Source organism: Rutidosis leptorrhynchoides, chromosome 11 (genome assembly GCF_046630445.1).
Source record: "Rutidosis leptorrhynchoides isolate AG116_Rl617_1_P2 chromosome 11, CSIRO_AGI_Rlap_v1, whole genome shotgun sequence".
In the NCBI taxonomy this organism is placed as follows: domain Eukaryota; kingdom Viridiplantae; phylum Streptophyta; class Magnoliopsida; order Asterales; family Asteraceae; genus Rutidosis; species Rutidosis leptorrhynchoides.
In genome coordinates this window covers 36,724,197-36,737,947 of record NC_092343.1, presented here as the reverse complement: position 1 = coordinate 36,737,947, position 13,751 = coordinate 36,724,197, and the positions used below count along the sequence as shown (strand labels likewise).

General features: G+C 37.8%; 1 protein-coding gene and 1 long non-coding RNA gene across 2 annotated transcripts; both read right to left on the bottom strand.

The window, feature by feature from the left end:
• Positions 1–4,157: 4,157 nt before the first annotated feature.
• On the bottom strand, positions 4,158–6,186 carry LOC139874456 (uncharacterized). The gene is made up of 3 exons (XM_071861888.1): positions 5,606–6,186; positions 5,375–5,533; positions 4,158–4,175 (listed from the first exon to the last, which is right to left on the bottom strand). The coding sequence occupies exons 1-3, from the start codon at positions 6,032–6,034 to the stop codon at positions 4,158–4,160; spliced, it is 606 nt and encodes a 201-aa protein (XP_071717989.1). The 5' UTR covers positions 6,035–6,186.
• A 1,742-nt stretch (positions 6,187–7,928) lies between these two features.
• Positions 7,929–12,836, bottom strand: LOC139877350 (uncharacterized). The gene is made up of 3 exons (XR_011768549.1): positions 12,443–12,836; positions 8,425–8,785; positions 7,929–8,257 (listed from the first exon to the last, which is right to left on the bottom strand). It is a non-coding gene; the product is annotated as an uncharacterized lncRNA (long non-coding RNA).
• Positions 12,837–13,751: the final 915 nt, after the last annotated feature.

Below are 13,751 nucleotides of genomic sequence, written 5' to 3'. Positions count from 1 at the left end.
TTTGGTAGCCAGACGGACATGGCACATTACATCCCTCGAAATTATGAATCTAAGACCGCACCCATTAGACGACGTTGTTTTCCAGAACGTCCCGATGCCAGCAACATTTTGGTTAGTGATATACAAAACATCCTTATCAAAAAACAAGGTGATGTAAAGGTTCCCAAGGTTAGTGACGATGATATTGTTCGACTAGCTATAATTTTGATCGTAGAGAGAGCGTTTATGGGGAAGCAGGGGCAACATGTGGTTAGTAAACAGTTTCTATGGTTGGTTGAAGATTTCAATAAGGTGAACGTGTACCCATGGGGGTCTCGTATTTGGGATGCTACTTACTCAGCGGTGAGCGAAGGTTTTGAGGTTCGAGAAAGCCAATTAGAGAGTGGGGGTGGAAAGGCTTACACATTGGCTGGTTTTATGTGGGCATTTAAGATTTGGATCCTCGAGGCATACCGTCGTACCATTAAGAGTTTTGCAACCAAAACTGATAAGGATGGAGTACCAAGAGCATTATTTTGGAAGCGTTCATCTGCTGAAACCTTTACAGTGTCTGACTACCTAAAACTTCTACATATAATGGTTAGTTAATATCTCCAAGAGCTTTTTATATAGTGTATATACAGCAGTTTCTGTTTTAACAGAGCAGTTTTATGTGTCGCATGAGGACGCAAGATACACCTTGCGTCCTTGCGTGTGTCGCAAGGATATCCTTGCGTCCTTGCGTGTGAACCGTGGGTTATTCTTGTTACAGGCGCAAGAATCATGCTTGCGTCCTTGCGTGTATCGCAAGTTTACTCTTGCGTCCTTGCGTCTATTCGCAAGATGATCTTTGCGTTCTTGCGTCTAGACGCAAAATTACTTTTGCGTCCTTGCGTCCTTTTGTTTTTACTAATATAACTTCATTTCAGGATGATTGTCCGAAGAGAAAAAGACCTTTTCGTTCCCTGCACCCATCTGAGACAGAGAGAGGTTGTCAATGGTGGATCCAGAGTTTCTCTTACTTTCAAGGAGATGTTGTTGAAGACGAGAAAAATACACAAGATGATAATCAAGTTGAAGAGGAGTTGGGTGGCAGTTTGAAGGAATTATTGCAGGAGGAGTCAGAGCAGACCTCGGACCCTCATCCAACACAAAAAGGCAACAAATTGCAGGAATTGTTGCGTATGGTTAATATGTTGACTAAGAGGGTGGATGATCAAGAAAAGGAGTTGGCTGATTGTAAAAAGAAGCTTGATGATCATGAAAAACGTTTGAAAGAACAGGAACACCAGGAACATCAGGTAAATTGGCGCAAGTTTTATTTGCGACCTTGCGTCTTGCCTGTTATGATGGCGCAAGGTTTTATTTGCGTCCTTGCGCCTGATGTTATATCAGACGCAAGTACCATCTTGCGTCCTTGCGTCTTTTTGTAATTTAGGCGCAGGTTGTACTTGCGTCCGTAACTCAGACGCAAGGACTTACTTGCGACCTTGCGTATGGCTACTTTTCTTATTTTTTGCGTTTTGTTCATTATAGTATGCTGATAACGAGGATGCATATGTGGATCCTCGATCTTTCTTTGACAATGATACATCTCCGAGGGTTGTTAGACGTGGGAAAAGAGAAAGAAGGCCCACTCATTTTTTAAATTCCCCTTTCACAACACCGGGCTACAGAAAACCATTGGAGAAGGTATATCTATAACATTCACCAGGCGCAAGGTTTTCCTTACGTCCTTGCGCCTGATGTTTATAAGACCTTGCGTTTTGCGTCTTGGTATACGCAAGATATATCTTGCGTCCTTGCGTATGTTTGCTGACTCATATATTATATACAGTTGTCTGACGAAGTAGCTTCTAGAGTAAAAAGGCTGAAAGTTTCTCATCAAGGGACTAAAGAAGCTGAGAATGTGTTGCCAATGGAAACTGAAAAGCCTACTGAAAAAGGGGCTGAAAAAGCTGTTGATAAATAAGATGAGAACGTGGCTCTGGTGTCTGAGGAGATTGAGCAAGGAGTTGATTTGCCATTGGTTAATGAAGCAGAAAAACAAGCAGACCAGCATGATGTTAGTGAATGACGCAAGGATCACCTTGCGTCTTTGTGTCTTCTTCATTGTTGGACGCAAGGATTACCTTGCGTCTTTGCGTATACTTCACTGATGGACGCAAGAACTGTATTGCGTATTTGCGTTTGCATTACACCGACGCAAGACAATTCTTGCGTCTTTGCGTCTTTATTACTAATTGTTTTTTTTTTCAGAAAAAGGAAAGGAAGAGAAAAAGGAAGGAAAAGGATTGGGTTTGTGAGGAGGAAATTTGGTCAATGGTTGATAAATTTATAAACGATCAAGGAACTTTGCAACCACCACCACCAAGTGCATGGAGAGATCAAAGGAAGCATGTGGGGCCAGCAAAAGATTTGAAATCACTAATCCTCAATAAGCAAGATACATGTTGCATGTTCATTTTCCAAAATGAAACCTTCCTCTTCCTTGATACTGAGTTTTGGAAACGTTTATTGGGAATTGCATTTTCTGGTTATTTGGAAAACATAGTAAGTTTGTTAATAATTATAAACTTATGCATGTTTTGTTTTGTTTTGTTTTTAGCTTTATAACATTCATAATCAACTTGATCTGATTATAGCATATTGATGGATGGGCTACCTTTCTGTTGAGATTTCGCAGAGGTTTCTGCCCCGAGCTAGCCAGATGTCCTCGAGTCCTCAGTTTCCGATTGCAGATTATACATGTAGTTCTCGATGGACGATTATGCCATTGGGTTTCCTCAATCAACTGGAGAAATTCAAGTCCTTTTATGATGATGACACTCAAAATGAGGAGGAGAAGGGGGATACATCTAATCCTGAAGCAGAGGGGATCATTAAATTCAATCCCCCAGATTATATGTATTTGATTGGTCTTGGGGTGGTAGTGATGACCTTTATCCATCCTGGGCTGAATGTGATAAGGTTAGTCCTTTTTTTTTATATAAACTATACATTTTGAGTAAACTGTAATAGGCGCAAGACAAATCTTGCGCCCTTGCGTCCGTTCGCAAACACTCTCTTGCGTCCTTGCGACCCTCGGAAGATTAACCTTGCGTCTTCATTATGGACGCAAAGTAAAATTTGCGTCCATGCGTCCACCCGCAAGGTAGACCTTGCGTCCTTGCTCCTGACGCAAGGTCTACCTTGCGTCCTTGCGTGTCTCGCAAGGTCAACCTTGCGTCCTGCCTTCTTGACTTTTTATGTTTCTTTTGTTGCAGATTTTGATTCCAGTACATTTTTCATATCCTGAACATTTTATACTACTCACTTTGAACTTAGATGAACAGAGAGTATTAGTCTATGATAGTTTAAAGGGTTGTTTGAAAAACGGTCAACTCGAGGCTGTCTTCAAAAACTTATCAGACAACTTGCCGTTATATTTGAAGGCTATTGATTACTTTAACAAGAAGCAGGACTCACAAATTGTTGACTATTATGAGAACAGAGAAGATGTAGAGTTGATGTTCGAGGATGCACCGTATGTGCCAATGCAGAGTGGTGGCCATGGTGATTGTGGTGTTTGGGTCTGCCTTCATATGGAGAGGATAGTTTTTGGTTGGGATCAGATTGACAACATTGGAGACCCTAAAAAGGCTGCTAAGGACTATAGAATTCGAATGGCAAGAACATTCTTCCGTGCACGCTTTGATACACAGGAACCACCACCACCAGAGGACCCAGAGGACCCAAAGGTTGTTAATTAGTTAACTTGTAGATGTAATTATTATACAGTTTTTAGGTAAAACATGTAATTTTTGTATGTAAATAATCTGGGACAGACGCAAGGACTTTTTTGCGTCCTTGCTTCTGGTTTTTTGACAGAAGCAAGGTGTTGTTTGCGTCCTTGCGTCTCTTTAAATGGCTTACGCAAGGTTTTGTTTGCGTTCTTGCGTATGTTTGAAGGAACGCAAGGTTTTGTTTGCGTTCTTGCGTATTTAAAAGATATACGCAAGTTGATGTTTGCGTGCTTGCGTATGTTTCATGACATACGCAAGGTATTGTTTGAAAAGTTGCGTCTTTTTTAAAGACAGACGCAAGTTATTGTTTGCGTATTTGCGTGTGTTTGATGACATACGCAAGATTTTTCTTGCGTTCTTGCGTCTCTATGTAGGTCAATTTATGACACATATTTAAACAACTAACTGAGACTGATAAACAACAAACTGAGACTGATAAACAAGCAACTAATTCTGGTCCCCTAATTCTGGTCTAAATCGTACGTTTGATAAAATTGAGACTGATAAGCTTGCGAAGGTTCGACTTTCTCTTTCGACTTTGACTTTGATTTTGAGGCTGTTTTTTTAACCCTCTGAGAAGTAGATTCACCGGTTAGGTCATAAGAAGCGCTACATGTTGTTCGGTTATGACCTGCTTGCTTGCAACGAGTACATGTTCTTACTTTCTTTTCAGTTTCTTCACCTTGAGATGGAATCCGATCGGTACTTTTTGGGCGTCCAGGTGCTCTTTTCTTTTGAATTGGGGGCTTTACGATTTTCAAGATCTTGGGCCCTGGATCGGACCATTCGGATCGATGGGGCAAAGGAAGGATGTGTTCGGAATATGTATTTATATAAGTTTGAGACAAGAACCAATGTGATACATAACATGTAACATCTTCCACTCCGAAGAGTCGTGCTGCTGCCAATACATGTTCGTAAGGTATGCCTGATAATTGCCATTTCCCACATGTACATGTTCTATCTTCTAGATTAACGAGGCCGTTTTTCCTTCCATCACGCACCTCTATTAGATTGTTTGTCGATGGAAATGCTTGCCATCTTCTTGATTTGTTCGTCCTCTTACCTAATTTACGTTCAACATATGGAGTAACCGTTGAAGTGAGACTAACTGCTTTGTTGTGATGTTTGAAAAACCAATCCTGTATAGAAGCGCGAAAAAATTCCAATAACATGCAAACTGGTAGTTTGCGAGCATGTTTGGATAGAGCGTTAATAGACTCTACACTGTTGCTAGTAAGGTATGCATACCTAACATGACCAGCATGACTTCTGGACCATTTGTTGAAACCAACGTCATTTAGATACTTGTGAGACGCTTTTAATCTTCGTTGAAATACACTAACATGATCTTGAAAATCTGACAAACGATAAGCCTTAACCATTTTCCAATAGTGCCATTCAAAATATTTGAATTTGTTGGACATCGTTTTTATGTTCATGAATAGATGACGTGCGCAAAAAGAGTGAAAGGCTTCAGGAAACACATTTGAAATACCATGTGCTATTGAAGGAGCACGATCAGAAATAAAGGTAATCTCTGACATACGATTACTCATACCACAACTTTCTAAATGATCTCTTAGATTGCCAAAAAACCATGACCAAACCTCGTTTGTCTCGCCTTCACCAATTCCATAAGCCAATGGCAAAATTCCGTTATTGGCATCCATTGCAACAGCGACTAAATTTGTACCCAAGTATCCAGCTTTCAAATGTGCACCATCAACGATGATAATAGGGCGAACATTTTGGACAAATGATCGAATCTGCACGCAAACAAATCAAATGAGATTGCTATTAGTTTAAGATAAAACAATTGTAGGATGAGTGATACTTACAACTGCGCCAAAGGACATGTAACACATCACGAATCTATTTTCATTGTCAGTCACCACATTTGTCATGCTTCCTGGGTTATGAATCTTAATGTTATGAAGATAAATGGGAAGCATTCGGAACGAGTCATCCATACTGCCACGAAGCATCTCTATTGCATGACACTTGGCTCTCCATGCTTGATTGTAAGAAATGCTCACCCGAAAACGGTTGCCAACATCATCACGTATATCTTTTGGATTATAGTCTCGATTTGCAGCTTTGAACGATTCCATCAGAATACTTCCTAACACCTTTTTGGAAGCATGTTTATTATTTCCCATAATTTGGGTACGTGAGCATGTGTGTACGTCATGCAATTTCTTTACGATGAAGTTGTCAGTGTGGCGTATTTTGTATGCACTACATTTCCACTCACAATTTGGCAACATGCATTTAGCAGTGAATCGAGATTTGTCAGACTTTACAGGCTTAATTTGGAAGTTTTCTTCAAGACATTTTGTGTATAGATGGTTTACAAAATCATCCTTGTTTAAAAAAGTTTGTCGAACTTTAATCAAATCGGATACTCTATAACTGGTTGTTATTTGGCTCGTAGATTCAGTCTCTTGGTCATGCTCACTCAATAAAAGTGGCGTATTCCAGAATACATCCTTTTTTTCTTCCTCTTCTTCATTTTCATCTTCATCTTGATCTTCTCTGTCATTTTCTTCCTCCGAAGCACTAGACGCGACAACTGATTCAAAAGGGTGATCTGTTTTTTTAATTTTACATACGTTCTCAACTCCATAGTTGAAGAAATCAAACTCTTCTGTGTTTGGAGGTGGTACTTCAGGTCGTGCTTCTTCCAAATTGGGTGTCTGAAGGTTTGTGCTCTCCTCGTTTGTTGGTAGGTTTTGTTGGACATCGTGTGTTGGTAGGTTTTGATGGACATTGTGTATTGGTAGGATTTGCACTGACTGTAAGTTTTCTGGGAGTTGATGCATTGTAACTTTGTCGACAATGTAAATATTAATAGGAGCATTTGATATTGCATGTTGTAGAAAATCACGAAAGTCTTCATAATCATCAGTAATATCAAAAACAAGATTATCGACAACATATCTCATTGAAACAGGAGCATTAGGTGGCAAATTAATTTTTCTAAGAACATTTTTTAACAATATTCTTCGAGTAATTAGTTTTTGGGGAGCAACTGGGAGTTTTAATCGTGTTCTAAAACAATCTAGAGGCAAATACATAGGTAAGTTATTAATAAATTGAAAAGAACCACCACAACATATATGAATAACAAAGGTTTCATTATCACTAAAACTCATTATTTAAAATAAAGAAAGTTACCTTAATGACGCTTGAAATTATATGATTTATGTTGAAATGGTGGAAATGAAGTGAAAATAGAGCTGGTAATACCTTATATGAATTGAAAAAGTTATCCGTAATAGTACAAAAATCGTACAAAATCTTATCCACGAAATCATGAAAATCTTATCTGGATAAGACGCAAGACGCAAGGCGCAAAGGTGCAAGTCGCAAGACGCAAGACGCAATACGCAAGGACGCAAGTCTCTTTGTTGCGTTTTGTCAGTAACGCAAGGTCGCATGGTCGCAAGATCGCAAAGACGCAAGGTCGCAAAGACGCAAGGTGTCTTGCGCCTTGCGAGGGCAAATTGTCAAACTTTTTTCTTTTAGGGCTGTCAGTCAACAAGCTTAAAAAAAAGGGTATTTTGGTGATAATCCCTTTCTCTCTTCAGCTCTTCTCACCAATATGGGATATCCTCAAATCCTCAATATTCACCCAAACCCACATCCGTCGAATTATGTATGCTCCAATTTTATACTCCGTATTTTTTTGTTCAACTAGTCTAGCTGTTTGATACTCGTTCGGTTCGAACTATTCGTACCATATATGCTCGATACTTGTTAGAAAATTAAATGAGTTTTCCAGCGAATCGAGTAGAAAATATACTTTTTAATATTCGGCTCGTAAAACTATTGAACAATATTTTTTGTTCGAACTGGACTGGAATTCAAAATCGTTGATGCTCGAATTCGATTTAAACGAGTTCGAAATCGAGCAACTCGTTTAATGTTCGGTTCGTTAACAGCCGTAACGGTAAGCCGTAACGGTAAGGTATATTTGAACGGTTAATTTTTGAGGGACGATTGTGATATTACCATATTTATTAATAACTAGTGTAGAGGTCCGCGCTTCGCGGCGGATATTTGTAGGCGCTTGTGTGTGAAGCGGATGGGTCAAAATTGACCACTACCCAATTTGACAACAAAATGACCTAACGGTTAAACGGGGTCCAATTGGGTTAATTTGCTTTCCACTCTATAACATCCGAACAACTATCATTTCCATACCTGATTGATGATAATTCGAAACGATAACTACAAAGCATACAACATTAAGACAAATGAAAGGTGTAAAATTTCATTTGGAAGTAGCGTAAGGTCCACGGCAGAGGATGCTGATGGGTTCAGAAGGTAGCATGAAATCGGAAACCAGATAAAACACATAAGAGCAGCAGATATGCAGTGAGTTTAACACCAAAATGCAATAAATCTTCGTTGGTATTAGGTGTACGGCGAAGAATGTGAACTTCGTTGATCCGGTTTCGTTTGCGATGTCGTCCTAAAAGCAGTAGCTGCAGTTGATTAAGTATTAGTTGTGTTCCATGGTAGGAAATTTTTTGCTGTAACAAACATCGAATAGTGGGGTAATTTTGACAATAGCATAAAGAAAAGTCAATGAAAAAGGAAAAGAAAGAGAACAACATTGTTTCAATTGATAAACGCATAAGCCAAGACTTACCAATTGCTACACCATGAACACCAAATCCCATATGTTTGGTCAGAGACAATGAAGATTGTGCTGTATGGAGTGCAGGGTTGGAGAAATCTATGATGATCTGCACTTGAACCAACCATACGACATCAACTTTGAGGATGTAATAACATAAACTTACAAGGGGCGTGGTGTTATCACCTATGAGCCCCATGATTTATCACCTATGAGCCCCATGATGGTGTTGCCTTGTCTAAGCAAATCTAGAGTAAGTGTAACTTTGAAATAAATGATAATCAGAGTTAAGACCAGTTTGACAAATTTGAGTGAAACAACTCCAAATTTGTAATCTTTAACTGTCATTTGAACCACGTTTAGCACTTGCAATCTGTAACACATGATGATATGCATCATTATTACATAAATAACTAAATAAATGAATCAATATTTATTCATGATTCTATAAATATACCAAAAATTAGCACTTGCAATATGTCATTTGAACCAAAATAGTCTTTTTGTACAATTCGCAAAAAAAACATATATAATGATGTAAACAAAATAGGTCATATACACATTAAACTGCATAAACACATAGTAAATCATATATGAGATTTTAAGCAATAGAAAACTTGTGTCTTTCAACTCTTAACCCGTGGAACTGATCAGACTCTTAAACACGCAGTAGGTGTCAAACAACATACTATTGCACTTTTCTTTTGCCACTTTGTAATTCTGATTATTTAATTAAGCAGCGAAATTATTCAATCAACAACAACAACAACAACAACAACAACAACAATACCCAATCCCGCGCCTGCGAGGTATGGGGGAGGTAAGGTGTAGACAATCCTTCCTCTACCCTAAACTAGAAGAGAAGTCGTTTCTGTTACCACGAGTCGAGAGAATTCTCCACCCACGGTAAAGGAAATTCATCCCCCTCTCTACTCCAGGGTAGAGAGATTGCTTCCGTGAGGACCTCCGGCTAAAAAAAGACTCCTTTTTTTTTTTTTTTTTTTAAACTAGAAAATAGAAATTAAAAAATAAATTAAAACATACAAAGATAAATAAAAAATAATAATAAAAATAATAATAATAATAATAATAATAATAATAATAAAATATAGGGGGGACGCCATGAAAATGGTAGAATCAGATTTCCATGGGGTTTAAAGCATGCCTAAGAATCAATTTAGGCTCTGAGCGGCAGTCAAGACGCCACTAAAACGACGCTTGTCGTTGCCTCAATAAATAGAGCCAAAAGACCTTGTGGACAGCAACTCGAGGGCATGCCGGGTGGAAGTTGTTGCGCAAGCAAAGAGCCAACCACCCTTAGCAAACCAAAAACCACTCATGCACCTTTACGGTAGACACCCCCGAAACCACCCAACTAAAAGGAACCAACCAAGCTCTAGAGCAAGGGAAGTCGTCCTCAGCCATAATGGTCCCAAGATGCACCGAGCGATGCGAATCACTTGATCATACATACATGCATACATACCTACATACATACACACATACCTAAACCTACATACACACCAGACATACCTACGTATATACATGAGACATACCTACGTACAAGTATGAAACATACCTACGTACATACATACATGCATAAAGCCACACATACAACCATACATACATAGCATAAACACCCAGTCCTACATAAACCTATTAGCAAAACATACATACATGAGTGAATATACCACACCTGCAGACAAGTAAAAAACAAGCATACATACATACCTACCTACAAATATACATACATAAAAAACAAACTCACATACAAAAACGTGTGTAACTGCATCACACCTTCATTACAAAACCTACATGCATGCATACATACATACAAACATACAAGAACCTACGTGCATACGTACAAACAACCAAGCAAGCATGCATACATCCAAAACCAAAGATACCAAAAACATACTCATTTAATAATATTAGTAACAATACATAAAACTAATAAAAAACGATAGTAATAGTAATACAAATAATAGTAATAATAATAGTTCATATAAATATTAATAGTAATAAATATTTGTAATACAAATACTAATACACTAATAATTAATAATAGTGATACAAAAAATAATAATAATAACAATAACAATACTAATAATTGTAATAGTAAGAATAATAACAGTAATAGCAGTAATAGCAGTAATAACAGTAATAACAGTAATAACAGTAATAACAATAACAATAACAATAACAATAATAATAATAATAATAATAAAAGTAGCCCTACTCAACTATTCTTATTCTAGCCCTCCACGCATCCCTATCAGAAGTCATGTCCTCGGTCAACGAAAGCTCCCTCATGTCGAGTCTTAGTCTATACATCCACCTACGAGTAGGTCTACCCCTTCTCCTTACACCATCTACCGTGAGTGCCTCAACTCTCCTAACCGGGGCAATACGTGGTCGTCTCATCACATGTCCAAACCAACGAAGTCGTTCTTCTCTTAGCTTGTCGATGATGCTACTGACTCCAAGTTTTTCCCTAAACACACCATTTGGGATCATATCTAGCATGGTTTTACCACACGTCCACCTAAGCATCCTCATTTCTGCCACCTCCATCCTTCTCTCTTGGGCCTTCGTCATTGGCCAACATTCTGATCCGTACAACATGGCAAGTCTGATTGCCACCTTGAGGAATTTTCCTTTCAATTTGAGTGGTATCTTCTTGTCGCACAAGACCCCTTTCGCTGCTCTCCACTTCAACCAACCTACCTTAATACGATGAGTCACGTCCTCATCTATCCTCCCTGATTTGTGGAGGACCGAGCCTAGATATCTAAACGACTCTTGTGGGTGCAAGATCTGGTCTCCAATGCTGATGTTCCCTCCAACATTAAGTTCATCATCAGTCCTACCGAATTCGCAACTAAGATATTCCGTCTTTTGTCTACTGATCCGTAGCCCATTTTGTTCTAAGGCTTCCCTCCATTGTTCCAGCCTTCTATTAAGCTCATCCTTTGTTTCCGATACAAGCACGATATCATCGGCAAAAATCAGACACCAAGGGATGTTCTCTTGTATTCCTCGATACAGCTCGTCGAGGATCAAAGCAAAAAGGAAAGGACTAAGGGTCGATCCCTGGTGCAACCCTACTTCTATCGGGAAATACTCTGTGTTTCCCACAGGCGTCCGAACGCAGGTCTTCGCCCCATCGTACATATCCATAATAGCTCTAATATATCTACTTGGGATACCCCTAACGTTAAGGGTCTTCCAAATCAACTTTCGCGGTACGCAATCATAGGCCTTTTCCAAGTCTAAGAAGACCATCTCTAGACCCTTTTGTTTCTCCCTATACTTCTCCATAACGCTTCTTAAAATATGAATTGCCTCCATCGAAGAGCGCCCTGGCATGAAACCAAATTGGTTTTCAGAAACCGTAGTTTCGCGTCGGAGTCTAGTCTCAATCACTCTCTCCCAAAGCTTCATAGTATGACTAAGTAATTTTATGCCTCTATAATTACCACAGATTTGGGCATCCCCTTTATTTTTGTAAATGGGGATAATCTCGCTGAGTCTCCATTCCGTAGGCATTTTATAACTTCTAAGCGTCTTATTGTAAAGACACGTCAACCACCTGACACCATCCTCGCCTAGGCACCGCCACGCCTCTATTGGGATCTGGTCTGGTCCAACAGCTTTGTTTCTACCCATCTTTCGTAGTGCCGATCTTACTTCTTCCTGACTGATTCTCCTACAGAAATTGTTGTTCTGGAAATGTCCTATTCCCAAGTCCTGCGGGTCCTCTTGGCGCCCGGGTCCTTCACCCACAAAAAGAGATTGGAAATACCCTTCCCATCTTTTCCTAATTTCGTCTTCCTTTACTATGGTTTGACCGGCTTCATCCTTGATGAACTTGATGTTATCTATATCCCTCCTCCTACGCTCCCTAGCTTTAGCAATCCTGTAAATATCATTTGCTCCTTCAATCATCAATGATAATATGTGTGTATCATGAACAAACATACAGTGAGTAACGATAGCAGCAGGCAGAAGAACGGAAAACATAGATTACCTAAGAATCGAAAAGTAGGAAGATGCCAGTTACCCTTCAAATAACAACCTCTATATAATTCCTAATATTTCACTATCATAGATCGCTTCAAAAGAAATAAAATCGTTCAACTACATCGCAAGTAGTCGCTGTCAATCATTAAAGAATGTGCGATTGAAACTATTAAACCCGTTAATTGAAAGAAATCACAAATACGAAAAAGGAAACCCTAAATTTTCACCAATTCTGATCGAACTCAACGTGCACAAAAAATCAAGGGCAAACCTTCGTGAAATTGACGACAGATGCATATAATTGAAAAGAAGATAACCTCTTTTAAAAGAAGGAAATAATTGGAATATGGTTTGAAGGTGGAGGACTGGTGGCGTTAGATGGGTAATACCGGTGAGCATGAGATGAAGGAAACGAAGAAGTGGGTCGGGTCGAAGGTTGTATTCGGTTTTAACATTGTGTACTATGAGAGCCAATCATATTCCTTAAAATATATTAAAATATTACTCTATTTAGTATTTAGTATGTTATATAATTTGAAAAGAAGATAACCTTTTTTAAAAGAAGGAAATAATTGGAATAGGGTTTGAAGGTGGAGGACTGGTGGCGTTAGATGGGTAATACCGGTGAGCATGAGATGAAGGAAACGAAGAAGTGGGTCGGGTCAAAGGTTGTATTTGGTTTTAACATTGTGTACTATGAGAGCCAATCATATTCCTTAAAATATATTAAAATATTACGGTATTTAGTATGACAACCCGAAAATTTCTGACAAAATTTAAACAAAATCTTTGAGACGATTCATTTAAACTTCAACAGATTTTCGACGATTCACGAACAAATAATTTTAAATACCTATATATATATATATATATATATATATATATATATATATATATATATATATATATATATATATATATATATATATATATATATATATATATATAACTTGAAATATAATTCAAAATATGATTTAATTATAATCAAATATGAAAAATCATATACAAGATAATATAGTTATTATTACTATTATTAATATTAAATATTAATATCAAGTATTAGTTATATTATTATTTGCAATATAATGAAATGTGATACATTTAAATTGTTATGTTATTATTACTAGTATTATTATTATTATAATTAGTCATAAAAATTATGATTTCTTTTATTAACATTAATATTATTTATTCATTATCATTACTAAAATAAGTATTACTATAAAAATGTCATTTATTATTAATGATATTATGAGTATTATTATTAATATTATTATTATCAAAATATTATTATTATTATAATTATTATTAATTAG

Coding starts and splice junctions, on each gene's coding strand:
- LOC139874456 (XM_071861888.1), bottom strand. CDS start 6,034: ATGTTGCCAAATTGTGAGTGGAAATGTAGTGCATACAAAATACGCCAC. Junction 5,534..5,605: donor ACATGTCCTTTGGCGCAGTT/GTAAGTATCACT, acceptor GTTTGCGTGCAG/ATTCGATCATTTGTCCAAAA.